The 17,098-nt window shown below is 41.8% G+C and overlaps 1 protein-coding gene across 9 annotated transcripts in view; it reads left to right on the top strand.

The window, feature by feature from the left end:
- LOC124032064 (6-phosphofructo-2-kinase/fructose-2,6-bisphosphatase 2-like) overlaps positions 1-17,098 on the top strand; it is a 31,871-nt gene that overhangs the window by 4,667 nt on the left and 10,106 nt on the right. For 8 of the 9 annotated variants that reach the window (XM_046344104.1, XM_046344102.1, XM_046344107.1 and 5 more), the window contains 11 exons: positions 221-284; positions 402-476; positions 586-642; positions 756-880; positions 9,707-9,914; positions 10,550-10,696; positions 10,804-10,908; positions 10,990-11,119; positions 11,821-11,883; positions 11,982-12,046; positions 15,658-15,858. In XM_046344104.1, coding sequence (XP_046200060.1) covers positions 221-284; positions 402-476; positions 586-642; positions 756-880; positions 9,707-9,914; positions 10,550-10,696; positions 10,804-10,908; positions 10,990-11,119; positions 11,821-11,883; positions 11,982-12,046; positions 15,658-15,858 — 1,240 coding nt within the window. The remainder of the gene's footprint in view (positions 1-220; positions 285-401; positions 477-585; positions 643-755; positions 881-9,706; positions 9,915-10,549; positions 10,697-10,803; positions 10,909-10,989; positions 11,120-11,820; positions 11,884-11,981; positions 12,047-15,657; positions 15,859-17,098) is intronic. The other variant, XM_046344108.1, reaches the window with a different exon arrangement.

The raw sequence follows: 17,098 nt of genomic DNA, 5'->3' as shown, positions 1-17,098 counted from the left end.
CTGTTATAAGCATTTATACGAAACCAATAATATATTGTATTTCTATGCTGTACATTTGAACAGATTGAACATAAGTGTTACTAAGGTGTAATTGGGTCCTCTTACAATTCATTATAGCCACATAGTGCATAATATCTATTGGCTTTGTGAAGTGTTACAGATTTTTCATTTAAATTGTTATTGATGTGGATTACTGAAGTGGGTCACTGTGTTCCTGCAGGCGGTGTGCTCTGGTAGCACTGCGGGATGTCAAAGCTTATCTGACTGAGGGGGGCCAGATCGCTGTGAGGATCTACTCTTTGCTCTTTCTGTTTTGAGTAATTGGAGATAAAATAGTGATATAAAACATATCAGTGACGTGATTGATTTATATAACGTGTTTACTATCTTGTGTATTTCAGGTCTTTGATGCCACAAACACCACCCGAGAGAGGAGAGAATTAATCCTTAGTTTTGCAAAGGAACATGCTTACAAGGTCAGTTTCATGTCATGCATGTTACTAGGGTTGGGTATAGAAACTATTCTCAATTGTTATTGTCAATGGTTTGTTGAAGTGGGTCTTCATAGATTGGTCTCTTTTGCAGGTGTTTTTTGTGGAGTCATTGTGCGACGACCCTGATGTCATTGCTGCTAATGTTATGGTAAATTAACTTGAATGTTAAAAAAATATGAGTACTACTTCTCGTTAAAACATTCTCCAATAATCTTCAAGGTATTTCCACACTTGTCTTGTGCACCACACTCTCCTCCCCAGGATGTGAAGGTATCCAGTCCAGACTACCCAGAGAGACACAGAGAGAGTGTGATGGAGGACTTCCTGAAGAGAATAGAATGTTATAAAGTCACGTACCAACCATTAGACCCAGATGAAAATGACAGGTAAGACATTCTGCTGAGTTCTCTCTTTTAAATGGTTAATTGATTAATTTAGTCAGTCATGCATTTTCATTCAAAAACATTTTTCAAGAGTTCCAGTTTGTCCACTAGGTGGAGACGACACGCAAGATTGACAAAGGTTGTTTTTCTGTTATGGCCTGCTTGGTGGCTACATTGACTCATCATATCATTGGTCTGATTTCCAGTTCTGATCCTCCTGACAGAAACCGTTTCTTGTTCGTTGGTAATTATTGCATTTCCACCATAGTATTTATTTTAGATCCCTTCTGAAACAATACACAAACAACCATACATTTTTACCATCCAAGCTTTACCAGACTTTTGTTTTGTGGCAGGAGAGAGGTTTAGTATATTTCAAAGATGTATTTTTAGCTAAATATAATCTGCTTCAAATGAATATTTCCTGCTTTTTTTCAAGCTCCATAATTTTGTTCATTCTCACCTTCCTACTTGTCACAGAAATATCATAATTTAAGAATTTGTCAGATTATTTTTTTGTATAAAATAGACAGGGACCAGTCTTATCAAAATGAGATAATAGTATTTATTCTCGGAGCTCCCTGCCATGGAACCAAAAACAACAGTTTATATACAAAATATGACGTCATAGGTTATAAAATGTCCTTCCTCCTATCGACCAGGGCAAAACAGGTTCAAAAGTTTATTCCAACCCCCTCGCTCGCTCACTCCAGACACACACTTATCAAGATCAACTTCTGGAACCTTCACCTTCATCCATCACTATTTAGAAGACAGTTCCAGATAATGGAAAACCCAGGAAAACACTCGCTGCCTTATCCAAACATCCCAGAGCTAAATTGAGTCGGTTCAACCATAGATTAACGATCATTTCTGCTTACTTAAAACCCACAATCCATTCCTTATGATATAATAAAACAGAGTTTAAGTTTAATTAGTTATAGTTCTATTTCAAATGTAGATATTGTTTAGTCATTATTCATAAAATTCCTAACACTACTTTTCCTCAATCACCTGCTAACACGCTATTAGAAGGGATCTTGTTGCCCCCGCAGATCCAGAGAATTCTCATTTCGAGACTATACTATGTTATTATAATTTCAATGTTTTATTTAACCAGGCAAGTAAATTAAGAACATTCTTATTTACAATGATGCCTGGCAAGAAGCAAAAAGGCCTTCTGTGGGGACGGTGGCTGTGATAGAATAAAAACTGACAACAGGGAGAAGACACTGGCAACAGAGCAAGTACAACAGCAGACAAACAGTGGGTTGATGTGGTGTGTGCGTGCATGAGAAGTTAAACAACTCAGAGCAAATGAGTGACAACTAGAAACAATAATCTGTTCATCTATTTGTCATTTGAACTCTTCCTGGGACACCAGGCCCTGGAGTTTTAGGTTGGCTTAGAGGGGCCTAATGAAAGGTCCTTTTTTCCAGGCTCAGTTCACATTTTTGGGACTCTTAGCATAAAACAAGAAGATTGAGATCTGAGCTTGTATGTTTTCATTTCAAACAAGAAAAGAGGGTAGATAAAATGGTAGTTTTCCTAAAATGGCATTATAAATAAGAATGTACCCGTGTTTGAGACTACGTGTTGCTAGTGATCAAATTGTATTGGTCACATACACGCGTTTAGCAGATGTTCTTGAGGGTGTAGGCGAAATGCTTGTCCACCCGACAGCACTGTAGAGATCACAATGGTGAGTTAGAAGGTTCTGATTAGTGACAAAACGAAGGGCTTCATGATAGTGGAGAGCCTTCAGTGTAGAGCTTGAGGCTTTCACATAAATTGTATCACCATAGTCCAATACAGAAATAAAAGTACAATGGATCAACTATTTTCTAGCGACAAAGGAAAAGCAAGCTTTGTCTAATAAAACCCAATACACAGTTTTGAGTTTCCTGGCAAGGTTTTCTACATGGCTTGTGAAGCTAAACTTCTCAACCACCCAAACTCTCAGATATTTGTACGTTTTGACTTACTCTATATAACTTCCTTCCAAGGTTGTAATTACATGGTTTCCAGAGTGTTTAGTATTGGAAAATACCATGCATTTTGTTTTAAAGGAATTCAAAACAAGCTTCAAATTTGACAGATTCTGTTGAATGATGTTAAAATGCAACTTCTCATCCAGGGCACAGTGAGCATATTTCAAAAAGTTCAAAGTTGCTGTGATAGTGCTGTGGCTAGACCTGAAACTTAATTGCATACCACTCAAAATATTGTTTTCCATGACTTAGGCCTTACGTAAGGTTTCAACCACTTCCAAATTCATCAGTTGAAGTCAGAACTGTGATCAAAGATGCAGTTGTGAAATTTCCCCACCAAAAGATGGGAATCGTCAGTAACATGCAATGTAACATTGTAAATGATACACTAGGCATGAATTTCCATGTAATGTGCTACAAATTGGATTATAGTATCTTAACTTTATGATTCTCATTGTAGCTTATTGTTCCTTCATTATACTGGTGTCATGACATTGTTGATAGCTCACTTCCTGTCAAATACACCAATGGGTACTTTGGGTAAAGGAAATTGTGGCTTTGACTTGCAAACATTGTTGTGCAAATCTCTCTCAACCCACCAACATCTCTGCAATCCTCCTCCGTACCATTGCCCTTCAGAATTTGTCTCTGTGTTCTAAAATAATTCTCATAAACGCTCCCCACACCATATTATTTCCCATTTTGACATTTCTATTAGCCAACAAATTTGCAGCTCCTTATTTTCATGTACAGTAATGTACCAAGAATACAAGGGTTGCACTGAACAATTTCATGCCAGAAGAATAATGTAGAAAATCTGGTTTATGGTTAGCTTATACTGGTGTAATTATAGATTGGAGAGCTCCCAACTGGACATCAAAATAATGTTAATTTGTGAAAGCAAAACAAACACAGGCAAATTAGAGACAGATCCCCTTCACACCTTTTTATTGCAGAATTGTGATCTGTGATGAAATAACTTTAACATTAGTTCATCTTGAATAAAGTTAAGATATAAGTTTAAACACTTTACTTCAATGAATCAACATTGAATTCATCAAAATATAATTTCAAAATCTACAAACAATTAACCTGTTTGTAAATGTTAGACATTTTAGTAAGTAGGCAATTTATTATTAAAGCATAATTTCAGGTGAACAAAAGTCCATACCAGAGGTGGCCAACCTTGATCCACTTCCTGATCTACTGGGTGAGCAGGCTTCTATTCCAGCCCAGCAATAACACACATTATCAACTCATTAGGTGTGATAACTTGAATCAGGTGTGTTAGTGCTGGGCTGTAACAGAAGCCTGCATACCTCCAGGAGAAGGATTGGCCTGCTACAGTTATAATAAGTTTGTAGCCTACATTGTGTGTGACATTTTAGCTGTATTGTTGTGTACAACATTTGCTAACATAAGCACATATGCAACCCATGGCATACAAGAATGTGCCAGCAGTCTCTTGGGACATTCACTGGGACCTCTTCATCTGCAGACAGGATTTTGCAGCTTTTGCAGCGCTCCATATCTGAGAACAGACATAACAAAGTAAGATCCCTGACTATCTGTCTGTCTTCATAATGTTCCTCTCTAGGGACTAAAACTGGAGAATATTTGCGTAATGTCATCCCACAACGTGCCATATCTAACTAGTACACCTATTCTCTTTTCTGACAGCTGGAGCAGAACATCCTCTCACCCTCTCACCCTCTTGTCCACTTCGGAAGCAACACTGATTGGCAATACATTTCACATGCTGTTGTGCAAATGGATTAGACAACAGGTGGAAATGATAGGCATTTAGCAAGACACCCCCAATAAAGGAGTGGTTCTGCAGGTGGTGACCACAGACCACTTATCAGTTCCTATGCTTCCTGGCTGATGTTTTGGTCACTTTTGAATGCTGGCGGTGCTTTCACTCTAGTGGTAGCATGAGACTGAGTCCACAACCCACACAAGTGGCTCAGGTAGTGCAGCTCATCCAGGTTGGCACATCAATGCGAGCTGTGGCAAGAAGGTTTGCTGTGTCTGTCAGCGTAGTGTCCAGAGTATGAAGGCGCTACCAGGAGACAGGCCAGTACATCAGGAGACGCTGAGGAGGCCGTAGGCGGGCAACAACCCAGCAGCAGGACCGCTACCTCCGCCTTTGTGCAAGGAGGAGCAAGAGGAGCACTGCCAGAGCCCTGCAAAATGACCTCCAGCAGGCCACAAATGTGCATGTGTCTGCTCAAACGGTCTGAAACAGACTCCATGAGGGTGGTATGAGGGCCCGACATCCACAGGTGGGGGTTGTGCTTACAGCCCAACACCGTGCAGGACGTTTGGCATTTGCCAGAGAACACCAAGATTGGCAAATTCGCCACTGGCGCCCTGTGCTCTTCACAGATGAAAGCAGGTTCACACTGAGCACATGTGACAGACGTGACAGAGTCTGGAGACGCCGTGGAGAACGTTCTGCTGCCTGCAACATCCTCCAGCATGACCGGTTTGGCGGTGGGTCAGTCATGGTGTGGGGTGGCATTTCTTTGGGGGGCCGCACAGCCCTCCATGTGCTCGCCAGAGGTAGCCTGACTGCCATTAGGTACCGAGATGAGATCCTCAGACCCCTTGTGAGACCATATGCTGGTGCGGTTGGCCCTGTGTTCCTCCTAATGCAAGACAATGCTAGACCTCATGTGGCTGGAGTGTGTCAGCAGTTCCTGCAATAGGAAGGCATTGACTCCCATTCCCGAGGCCTGAATCCAATCGAGCACATCTGGGACATCATGTCTCGCTCCATCCACCAATGCCACGTTGCACCACAGACTGTCCAGGAGTTAGTGGATGCTTTAGTCCAGGTCTGGGAGGAGATCCCTCAGGAGACCATCCGCCACCTCATCAGGAGCATGCCCAGGCATTGTAGGGAGGTCATACAGGCACGTGGAGGCCACACACACTACTGAGCCTCATTTTGACTCGTTTTAAGGACATTACATCAAAGTTGGATCAGCCTGTAGTGTGGTTTTCCACTTTAATTTTGAGTGTGACTCCAAATCCAGACCTCCATGGGTTGATAAATTTGATTTCCATTGATCATTTGTGTGATTTTGTTGTCAGCACATTCAACTATGTAAAGAAAAAAAGTATTTAATAAGAATATTTCATTAATTCAGATCTAAGATGTGTTATTTTAGTGTTCCCTTTATTGTTTTGAGCAGTGTAGTAAAAGCAGCAAAATAATGGCGCCATACACTCTGTCTGCCATCTGCCCAGTACAGTTGAAACCTGGAATCATCCCTGAAGAGCACACTTCTCCAGGTTGCCAGTGGCCATTGAAGGTGAGCATTTGCCCACTGAAGTTGGTTACCATGCCAAACTGCAGTCAGGTCAAGACCCTGGTGAGGATGACAAGCACGCAGATGAGCTTTCCTGATACGTTTTTTGACAGTTGGTGTAGAAATTCTTTGGTTGTGCAAAGCCAGTTACACGTGGTTGTGAGGCCGGGTTGTACATACTGCCAAAACTTGAGACGTGTTGTGTGAGACAACTGCACATTTTAGTGTCCTCAGTACAAGGTGCACCTGTTTTTTTCCACCTTTATTTAATCAGGTAGGCTAGTTGAGAACAAGTTCTCATTTACAACTGCGACCTGGCCAAGATCAAGCAAAGCAGTTCGACACACACAACAACACAGTTACACATGGAATAAACAAACATACAGTCAATAATACAGCAGGGAAAAAAGTCTATATACATTGTGTGCAAATGAGGTAAGATAAGGGAGGTAAGGCAATAAATAGGCCATGGTGGTGAAGTAATTACAATATAGCAATTAAACACTGGAATTGTAGATGTGCAGAAGATGAATGTGCAAGTAGAAATACTGGGGTGCAAAGGAGCAAGATAAATACAGTATGGGGATGAGGTAGTTGGATGGGCAATGTACAGGTGCAGTGAAATGTGAGCTGCTCTGACATCTGGTGCTTAAAGCTAGTGAGGGAGATGTGTCTCCAGCTTCTTTTTCTTCAGTTCGTTCCAGTCATTGGCAGCAGAGAACTGGAAGGAAAGCCGGCCAAAAGAGGAAGTGGCTTTGGGGGTGACTAGTGAGATATATCTGCTGGAGCACGTGCTGGGGATGGGAGTGCTGCCATGGTGACCAGTGAGATAAGGTGGGGCTTTACCTAGCAAAGACTTGTAGATGACCTGGAGCCAGTGGGTTTGGTAATGAGTATGAAGCGAGGGCCAGCCAACAAGAACGTACAGGTTGCAGTGGTGGGTAGTATATGTGGTTTTGGTGACAAAATGGATGGCACTGTGATAGACTGCATCCATTTTGTTGAGTAGAGTGTTGGAGGCTATTTTGTAAATGACATCACCGAAGTCGAGGATCAGTAGGATGGTCAGTTTTACGAGGGTATGTTTGGCAGCATGAATGAAGGATACGGGCAGCAATCGATTGAAGAGCATGCATTTAGTTTTACTTGCATTTAAGAGCAGTTGGAAGCCACGGAAGGAGAGTTGTATGGCATTGAAGCTTGCCTGGAGGTTAGTTAACACAGTGTTCAAAGAAGGGCCAGAGGTATACAGAATGGTGTCGTCTGCATAGAGGTGGATCAGAGAATCACCAGCAGCAAGAGCGACGTCATTGATGTATACAGAGAAGAGAGTCGGCCCGAGAATTGAGCCCTGTGGCACCCCCATAGAGACTGCCAGAGGTCCAGACAACAGGCCCTTCGATTTGACACACTGAACTCTATCAGAGAAGTAGTTGGTGAACCAGGCAAGGCAATCATTTGAGAAACCAAGGCTGTTGAGTCTGCCAATTAGAATGTGGTGATTGAGAGAGTCGAAAGCCTTGACCAGGTCGATGAATACGGCTGCACAGTATTGTCTCTTATCGATGGCGGTTATGATATCGTTTAGGACCTTGAGCACGGCTGAGGTGCACCCATGACCAGTTCTGAAACCAGATTGCATAGCGGAGAAGGTATGGTGGGATTCGAAATGGTCTGTGATCTGTTTAACATGGCGTTCGAAGACCTTAGAAAGGCATGGTAGGATAGATATAGGTCTGTAGCAGTTTAGGTCTAGAGTGTCTCCCCCTTTGAAGAGAAGGATGACCCCAGCTGCTTTCCATTATTTGGGAATCTCAGACGATACGAAAGATAGGTTGAACAGGCTAGTAATAGGGAATGCAACAATTTCGGCAGATCATTTTAGAAAGAGAGGGTCCAGATTGTCTAGCCCGGCTGATTTGTAGGGCATCCATATTTTGCAGCTCTTTCAGAACATCAGCTATCTGGATTTGGGTGAAGGAGAAGTGGAGGAGGCTTGGGTGAGTTGCTGTGTGGGGTGCAGGGCTGTTGACCAGGGTAGGGGTAGCCAGGTGGAAAGCATGGCCAGCTGTAGAAAAATGCTTATTGAAATTCTCAATTATAGTGGATTTATCAGTGGTGACAGTGTTTCCTAGCCTCAGTGCAGTGGGCAGCTGGGAGGAGGTGCTCTTATTCTCCATGGACTTTACAGTGTCCCAGAACTTTTTGAGTTTGTGCTACAGGATGCACATTTCTGTTTGAAAAAACTAACCTTAACTTTTCTAACTGCCTGTGTATATTGGTCCCTAACTTCCCTGAAAAGTTGCATAGCACGGGGGCTATTTTATGCTAATGCAGAACGCCACAGGATGTTTTTGTGATGGTCAAGGGCAGTCAGGTTTGGAGAGAACCACGGGCTATATCTGTTCCTGGTTCTAATTTTTTGGAATGGGGCATGCTTATTTAAGATGGTGAGGAAGTCACTTTTAAAGAATAACCAGGCATCCTCTACTGACGGGATGAGATCAATATTTTTCTCTAAGACAGAACTCTACAGGCTATCTCTGCAATAGATTGCAACGCCGCCCCCTTTGGCAGTTCTATCTTGTCGGAAAATGTTATAGTTAGGGATGGAAATTTCAGGGTTTTGGTGGTCTTCCTAAGCCAGGATTCAGACACGGCTAGGACATCCGTGTTGGCAGAGTGTGCTAAAGCAGTAAATAAAACAAACTTAGGGAGGAGGCTTCTCATGTTAACATGCATGAAACCAAGGCATTTACGGTTTCAGAAGTCAACAAAGGAGAGCACCTGGGGAAGAGGAGTGTAGCTAGGCACTACAGGGCCTGGATTAACCTCTACAGGAACAGAGCAGGAGTAGGATAAGGGTACGGCTAAAGGCTATAAGAACTGGTCGTCTAGTATGTCCGGAACTGAGAGTAAAAGGAGCAGGTTTCTGGGAACGATAAAATAGATTCAAGGCATAATGTACAGACAAAGATATGGTAGTATGTGGACACAGTGGAGGTAAACCTAGGCATTGAGTGATGATGAGAGAGATATTGTCTCTAGAAACATAATTTAAACCAGGTGATGTCATCGCATGTGTGGTAGGTGGAACTAAAGGGTTGGATAAGGTATATTGAGCAGGGCTAGAGGCTCTACATTGAAATAATACAATCAATGATCAATAGACAATGATCATGCTGTTTAATCAGCTTCTTGATATGCCACACCTGTCAGGTGGTGGATTATCTTGGCAAAGAATAAATACTCATTAACAGGGATGTAAAACCAATGTTTTCACATTTGAGAGAAATATGTTTTTTTGTGCGGTATGGAAAATGTCCGGGATCTTTCATTTCAGCTCATGAAACATGTTCAGTATAATTTTATTGAATGTTCGTATGTCTCAATTTCTTTGATTTCTCCCAACTATTGAGAATTCATTTTACTGATGAGTATATCTTCATGATCAGTCTGCATGGGATAAAGATGCTATCAGGTCACACATGTTGACCTCCAGTCTAACCTCTGACCCCTAGGGACCTGTCCTTCATCCAGGTCATCAATGTGGGCCGGAGCTTCCTGGTCAACAGGGTGCAGGACTACATCCAGAGCAAGATCGTGTACTACCTCATGAACATCCACGTGCACTCTCACTCTATCTACCTGTGTCGGCACGGAGAGAGCGACCACAACGTGGAGGGACGCATCGGGGGTGACGCAATGCTGTCTGTTCAAGGGAAAAAGGTACCCCGACTTCTCTTTAAGTACATCAATACAAGTAGAGTCAAATTGTGCTAGCTCTTGCTATGTTGCTCTGTATTCTATGTACACTGAGTGTACAAAACATTAGAAACACCTGCTCTTTCCATGACAGACTGACCAGGCGAAAGCCATGATTCCTTATTGATGTCACCTGCTAAATCCACTTCGATCAGTGTAGATGAAGGGGAGGAGGCAGGTTAAAGAAGGACTTTTAAGCCTTTGGGCAATTGAGACATGGATTGCGTACGTGTGCCATTGAGGGTAAATGGGCAAGACAAAAGATTGAAGTGGCTTTGAATGGGGTGTGGTAGTAGGTGCCAGGCGCACCGGTTTGTGACAAGAACTGCAACGGTGCTGGATTTCAGTTTCCCGTGTGTATCAAGAATGGTCCAACATCCTTAAGGACATCCAAACAACTTGACACTACTATGGGAAGCATTGGAGTCAACATGGACCAGCATCCCTGTGGAACTCCTTGTCGAGTCCATGCCCTGACAAATTTAGGCTGTTCTGAGGGCAAAAGGTGGTGCAACTCTGTTCTTAAATCACCTAATCACTATATGACATCTCCCTCTTACGTACACTATTAAACCTACTATGCCTATTCTAATCCTCAGTTTGCTGGAGCGCTTAAGGGTTTTGTGGAGGAGCATAGTCTGTCAGACCTAAAGGTGTGGACCAGCCAGCTGAGACGGACCATCCAGACTGCTGAGGAGCTTGGGGTGCCCTACGAGCAGTGGAAGATACTCAACGAAATCGATGCAGTCAGTACCACAGTGCACTAATGACCTGGTAGTGGTTACAAAACATGGTAGTGGTTACATTGTTAAATCATGATTGTCTTTTAAAATGACATATTTCTGTTTCTCAGGGTGTGTGTGAGGAGATGACCTATGATATAATTGAGAAAACCTACCCTGAGGAGTTTTCCTTGAGGGACCAGGACAAATACCACTACCGCTACCCAGGGGGAGAGGTAATTCTTTCTTTCTTCTCTACAGAGATCTATTTGGCCTATTGAGTCATTGAGCTCAGTTTGTCCCTCCCCCCTCCATAGTCCTACCAGGACCTAGTGCAGAGGTTAGAGCCAGTCATCATGGAACTGGAGAGACAAGGCAACGTGCTGGTCATCTGCCACCAGGCTGTCATGCGATGCCTGCTCGCTTACTTCCTGGATAAGAGTGCAGGTACAAACACACAATCTCATTTATATAAACATGGAGATTCGCATATAGACACAGCCCTGTGTTAGGAAACTCATTTACTTTGGCTAGGATACAAACACACTCCTCTTAATTTACATCTGCTTGTTTTGAGTGAAAAAACACTTGCTCATGTTCATCCTGGATGAAACGGGACAGAAAGTAAAATAAAACTATATTTGTCACATGTGTCAAATACTTAGGGAAATGCTTACTTACAAGCCTTTAACCAACAATGCAAAACAATAAAATTAAACGGCATGTTTTGTGTAACCAATAGTGAGGCTATATACAGATGGTCCTGGTACAGAGTCGATATGCGGTGGCACCTGTTAGTCGAGGTAATTAAGTTGAGGCTAACAATGTCACATGGCCCTCTTAAAGGTCTGTCAAGTCAGGAGCAAAAGTGATTTGTACCTAAAAGAGCATTTTAAACTCTAGTAAGTCTGTGACTGGGCACCTCTGTCTGTCACTGCCTGATCCCAGATGTCATGAAAGGGAAGTAATGCAAACTATTGAGTAATGATATCATCTAATCTAAATATAATCCCTGAAAAATAAATATGTATCATTAACTGTCATGTGTCATTGAAATGCGTAAGATTGAGTTGTCTTGAGATGATGCATAGATCTCACGTGTAATGTTCTAAGTGAAGTCATTGACATTCTTGTTTCTGTTGGCACAGATGACCTGCCCTACTTGAAGTGTCCCCTCCACACGGTTCTAAAGCTCACCCCTGTGGCTTATGGTAGGATATCTCATCCAAGACTAATCTGTCTCAGAATCCACATATTTCTCCCTCTCTCAGGTTAACATTGACTGTTATTCTCTCCATCTCTCGGCCAGGTTGCAAAGTGGACATGTTTGACCTGAAAGTGAAGGCTGTGAACACTCACCGGGATAGGCCATTAGTGAGTTGCTCTCCTTGCCATATCTCTGTTCAATCTACTGTGCGTTCTTCTTAATTTCATAGGTTTATTTCCTGTATCCCTCTCTGTAACGGATGTAGCCAGTTCTGAACACTGATCCGAAGACTTTCCCTCAAGGGTCAGTTTGACAGTAAACAGCCAAGTCATTACCATCTGGCTGAGCTGTGGCGATGTGGTTTGAAGCGTTCTATTTTGTAGTGAAATTGTTCTTATAAAAAGCCAGCGCACCGTCTCCACCCTCAACCACACAAAGGGCCTATTTCATGTAATGTAATCTAATCAGGAGATTCCCTGTGTTCTGGTTATACAGTACAGTACCTACAGAAATTATTCACATCCCTTGACTTTTTCCACATTTTGTTGTGTTGCAGCCTGAATTTAAAATGGATTAAATAGTTGTTTTTTGTCACTGGCCTACACACAATACCCCATAATGTGAAAGTGGAATTATCTTTTTCGACATTTTTACAAATTAATTAAACATGAAAAGATGAAATGTCTTGAGTAAGTATTTTACCCCTTTTTTGTTATGGCAAGCCTAAATAAGTTCAGTTGTAAAGGTGTGCTTAACAAGTCACAATATAAACTCACTCTGTGTGCAATAATAGTGTTTAACATGATTTTTTAATGACTACCTCAACTCTGTACCCCACACATACAATTATCAAAGGTCCCTCAGTCGAGAAGTGAATTTCAACACACATTCGACCACAGAGACCAGGGAGGTTTTCCATTGCCTCGCAAAGAAGGGCACCTATTGGCAAATGTGAATTTTTTAAATAAAAAGTAGACATTGAATATCCCTTTGAGCATGGTGAAGTTATTAATTACACTTTGGATTTGTTTAGCAATACACCCATTCACATCAAAGATACAGGCTTCCTTTCTAACTCAGTAGCCGGGGGGAAGGAAACCGCTCAGGGATTTCATCATGAGGCTAACGGTAACTTTTTTTAAAACCGTTACAGAGTTTAATGGCTCAAACTGATGATGGACGAACAACATTGTAGTTACTCCCCAATTCTAACCTAATTTACAGAGTGAAAAGAAGGACGCCTGTACAGAATACAAATATTCCAAAACATTAATCATGTTTTAAACGAGGCACTGAAGTAATACTGCAAGATGTGGGAAAGCAATTCACTTTTTGTCCTGAATACGTGTTATGTTTGAAGCAAATCCAATAACACATTACTGAGTACCACTCTCCATATTTTCAAGCAAAGTGGTGGCTGCATCATATTATGGGTATGCTTGTAGTCCTTAAGGACTGGAGAGTTTTTCAGGATAAAAAATAAACTGAATGGAGCTAAGCACAGACAAAGTCCTAGAGGAAAACCTGGTTTAATGTGCATGCCACCAGAAACTAGGAGATGAATTCACCTTGTAGCAGGACAATAACCTAAAACATAACGCCAAATCTATACTAGAGCTGCTTACCAACAAGACGGTGAATGTTCCTGAGTGGCAAAGTTCATTTTTCTTTATTTGTACTATTTTCTACATTGTAGAATAATAGGGAAAACATCAAAACAATGAAATAACTCATGGAATCATGTGGTAACAAACAGTGTTAAACAAATAAATATATTTGAGATTCTTCAAGTAGCCACCCTTTGCCTTGATGATACCTTTGCACACTCTTGGCATTCTCTCAACCAGCTTCATGAGTTAGTCACCTGGAATGCATTTCAATTAACAGGTGTGCCTTAAGTTAATTTGTGGAATTTCTTTCCTTCTTACTGCATTTGAGCCAATCAGTTGTGTTCTGACAAGGTAGGGGTGGTATAAAGAAGATTGCCCTATTTGGGAAAAGACCAAGTCCCATATTATGGCAAGAACGGCTCAAATAAGCAAATAGAAACAACAGTCCATCATTGCTTTAAGACATGAAGGTCAGTCAATCCGGAAAATGTCAAGAACTTTTAAAATTTCTTCAAGTGCAGTTGCAAAAAGCATCAAGCTCTATGATGAAACTGGCTCTCATGAGGACCGTCACAGGAAAGGAAGACCCAGAGTTACCTCTGCTGAAGAGGATCATTTGATTAGTTACCAGCCGCAGATTGCACCCCAAATAAATGCTTCAGAGTTCAAGTAACAGACACATCTCAACATCAACTGTTCATAGGAGACTGGGTGAATCAGGCCTTCATGGTCGAATTGCTGCAAAGAAACCACTACTAATGGACACCAATGAGAAGAAGAGACTTGCTTGGGGTAAAGAAACACGAGCAATGGACATTAGACAGGTGAAAATCTTTCCTTTTGTCTGAGTCCAAATTATATTTTTGTTCCAACCGCCGTGTCATTGTGAGACGCTGAGCATGGAGGAGGAGGTGTGGGGGTTCTTTGCTGGTGACACTATCAGTGATTTATTTTGAATTCAAGGCACACTTAACCAGCATGGCTACCACAGGATTCTGTAGCGACACACCATCCCATCTGGTTTGCGCTTAGTCCCACTATAATTTGTTTTTCAACCGGACAATGACCCACCACACCTCCAGGCTATGTAAGGCCTATTTGACCAAGAAGGAGAGTGATGGAGTGCTGCATCAGATGACCTGGCCTCCACAGTCACCGGACCTCAATCCAATTGAGATGGTTTGGGATGAGTTGGACCGCAGAATGAAGGAAAAGCAGGCAACAAGTGCTCAGCATATGTGGTAACTCCTTCAAGACTGGAAGGCATTCCAGGTGAAGCTGGTTGAGAGAATGCCAAGAGTGTGCAAAGCTGTGATAAAGGGTTGCTACTTTGAAGAATATATATATATATATTTTTTTACATTTTCATTAGTTTTGTCTTCACTATTACTCTACATTGTAGAAAATAAAAACAATTGAATGAGTAGGCGTGTCCAAACTTTTGACTTGTACTAATCTATAGCAAGACCTGAAAATGGTTGTCAAGCAATGATCAATATCCAATTTGACAAACCTTGAAAAATGTTGAAAAGAATAATGGACAATCCAGGTGTGGAATCCATGTGTGGAAAGCTCTTAGACTTAACCAGAAAGACTCACAGCTGTAATCACTGCGAACGGTGCTTCGACAAAGTATTCAGTCAGGGGTGTGAATACTTATGTAAATTAGATATTTCTGTATTTTATTTACAATAGATTTGCTAAAATTGTTTTCACTTTGTCGTTATGGGGTTTTGTGTGTAGATGGATGAGGAAAAAACATATCTTTAATCCATGTTTAATTGTAACACAGCAAAATGTGGAATAAGTCAAGGGGTATGAATATTTTCTGATGGGATTGTAGTTCTGGTGTGAACAGACCTCAGTGCTGTCCCCAGTACAGTGTGTTAACCAGATGTCCCTGGTGGTGTGGGCGTCACACTCATAAAAATGACCACACTGCCTTTTCCTGAGAATAGCCCTGTTAAATGGAGGGAGAATAACATGTCTGGGAAAGGAACCGCAAAGCACCTTCAATCTTCTGTTTGTTCCAGCTGGATTATTTTCACAAGAAGTGTAGCAAGCAAGGCTTGTGCACACATGTGCGCACACACACACACACACACACACACACGGTGAAAAATACTTTATTTCTCTCATTTCTGATTCTCTTAATCTTGTCTCACCAGGATAAAGTCCGTAATGACGTCGTTCCTGCCACATTCCTACGGAGGAACAGTTTCACCCCGCTGTCCAGTCACGACCAGGTGAAGCGACCGCGCCTCTACAGCGCTGGCAACCTACCTCAATCTCGACGGCCCCTGGCCCCCTTTCTACCCAGCATGCAGTCCTTTGAGGACCCTGAGGGAGCAGAGTTGGCACAAAGCCAAGTTAGTGTTGTCTTTTTGTATGAATGTCTCGCTCTTTTACATATGTTTATGATGTTACTTATGTCCTTCAACTGAGACTCAGTGATATGACCTTTCCACAAGCAGTAGGATAAACGTCAGTTACTGCAGGAGAGCACAATGCAAGACGATGATGCACTCAGAGGATCTGCACGGGTGTGCTTCACGCTGCTGCATGGCAATAGCTACAGGACCAAAACAATTTTGTCTCACGCTTCGCAGTCTTAGTTGTTGCGGAAGTCGGTCCGATTCTGCTCTCTGTGCATCACTGACTCTACCTTTTAACCCTAAAAGCACCCAACATATTTTTTGCTTAAGGGGTGCCAACGGAGGTTATTATTATTGACCCCAAATTGGTAATGATTACAAAGAGACACTGTCTTTCAAGCAGTAAAACATTCAAATTCCCCCAAATAACCAGATATTTATTTATTATCACACATTTATTGTACAATTTAGGGTGACCAACAGCAGGATTTTGCGGAAATTCGCTGGGGAGGGGCGACTACATGAATAAAAAATGTTGCCAGAATTTTACAGGTTAAATGTCCAAACTACACATGTAAACCCTTCATTTGATTTTCAAATATTTTTTGTGTGAGCAAATTAGAGCCGATTGTGTTAACAAACGATATATTCTTCCTTTATTTAGTTTCAATACAAGCATATTCTGCATAGTGGCAAATGCCTTTGTATTTTGTCCACAATATACAATGTCATTCTAAAGTTTGGGGTCACCTAGAAATGTCCTTGTTTTTGAAAGAAAAGCAAAACAAAATTGTCCATTAAAGTAACATCAAATTGATCATAAATGCAGTGTAGACATTGTTAATGTTGTAAATGACGCTCGAAACGGCAGATTTTTTATGGAATATCTACATAGGCGTACAGAGGCCCATTATCAGCAACCTTCACTCCTGTGTTCCAATGGCACGCTGTGTTAGATAATCCATTTTAAAAGGCTAATTGATCATTAGAAAACCCTTTCACAATTATGTTAGCACAGCTGAAAACTGTTGTGCTGATTCAAGAAGCAATACAACTGGCCACCTTTAGACTAGTTGAGTATCTGGAGCATCAGCATTTTATGGGTTGGATTACAGGCTCAAAATGGCCAGAAACAAATAACTCACTCTGAGAAACTTGTCACTATTATTGTTCTGAGAAATGAAGGCTATTCCATGCGAGGAATTGCCAAGAAACTGAGATCTCATACAACGCC

This window comes from Oncorhynchus gorbuscha, linkage group LG03, assembly GCF_021184085.1.
Source record: "Oncorhynchus gorbuscha isolate QuinsamMale2020 ecotype Even-year linkage group LG03, OgorEven_v1.0, whole genome shotgun sequence".
In the NCBI taxonomy this organism is placed as follows: domain Eukaryota; kingdom Metazoa; phylum Chordata; class Actinopteri; order Salmoniformes; family Salmonidae; genus Oncorhynchus; species Oncorhynchus gorbuscha.
The sequence above is the reverse complement of the archived record's forward strand: the minus strand, read 5'-3'. Positions and strand labels throughout refer to the sequence as shown.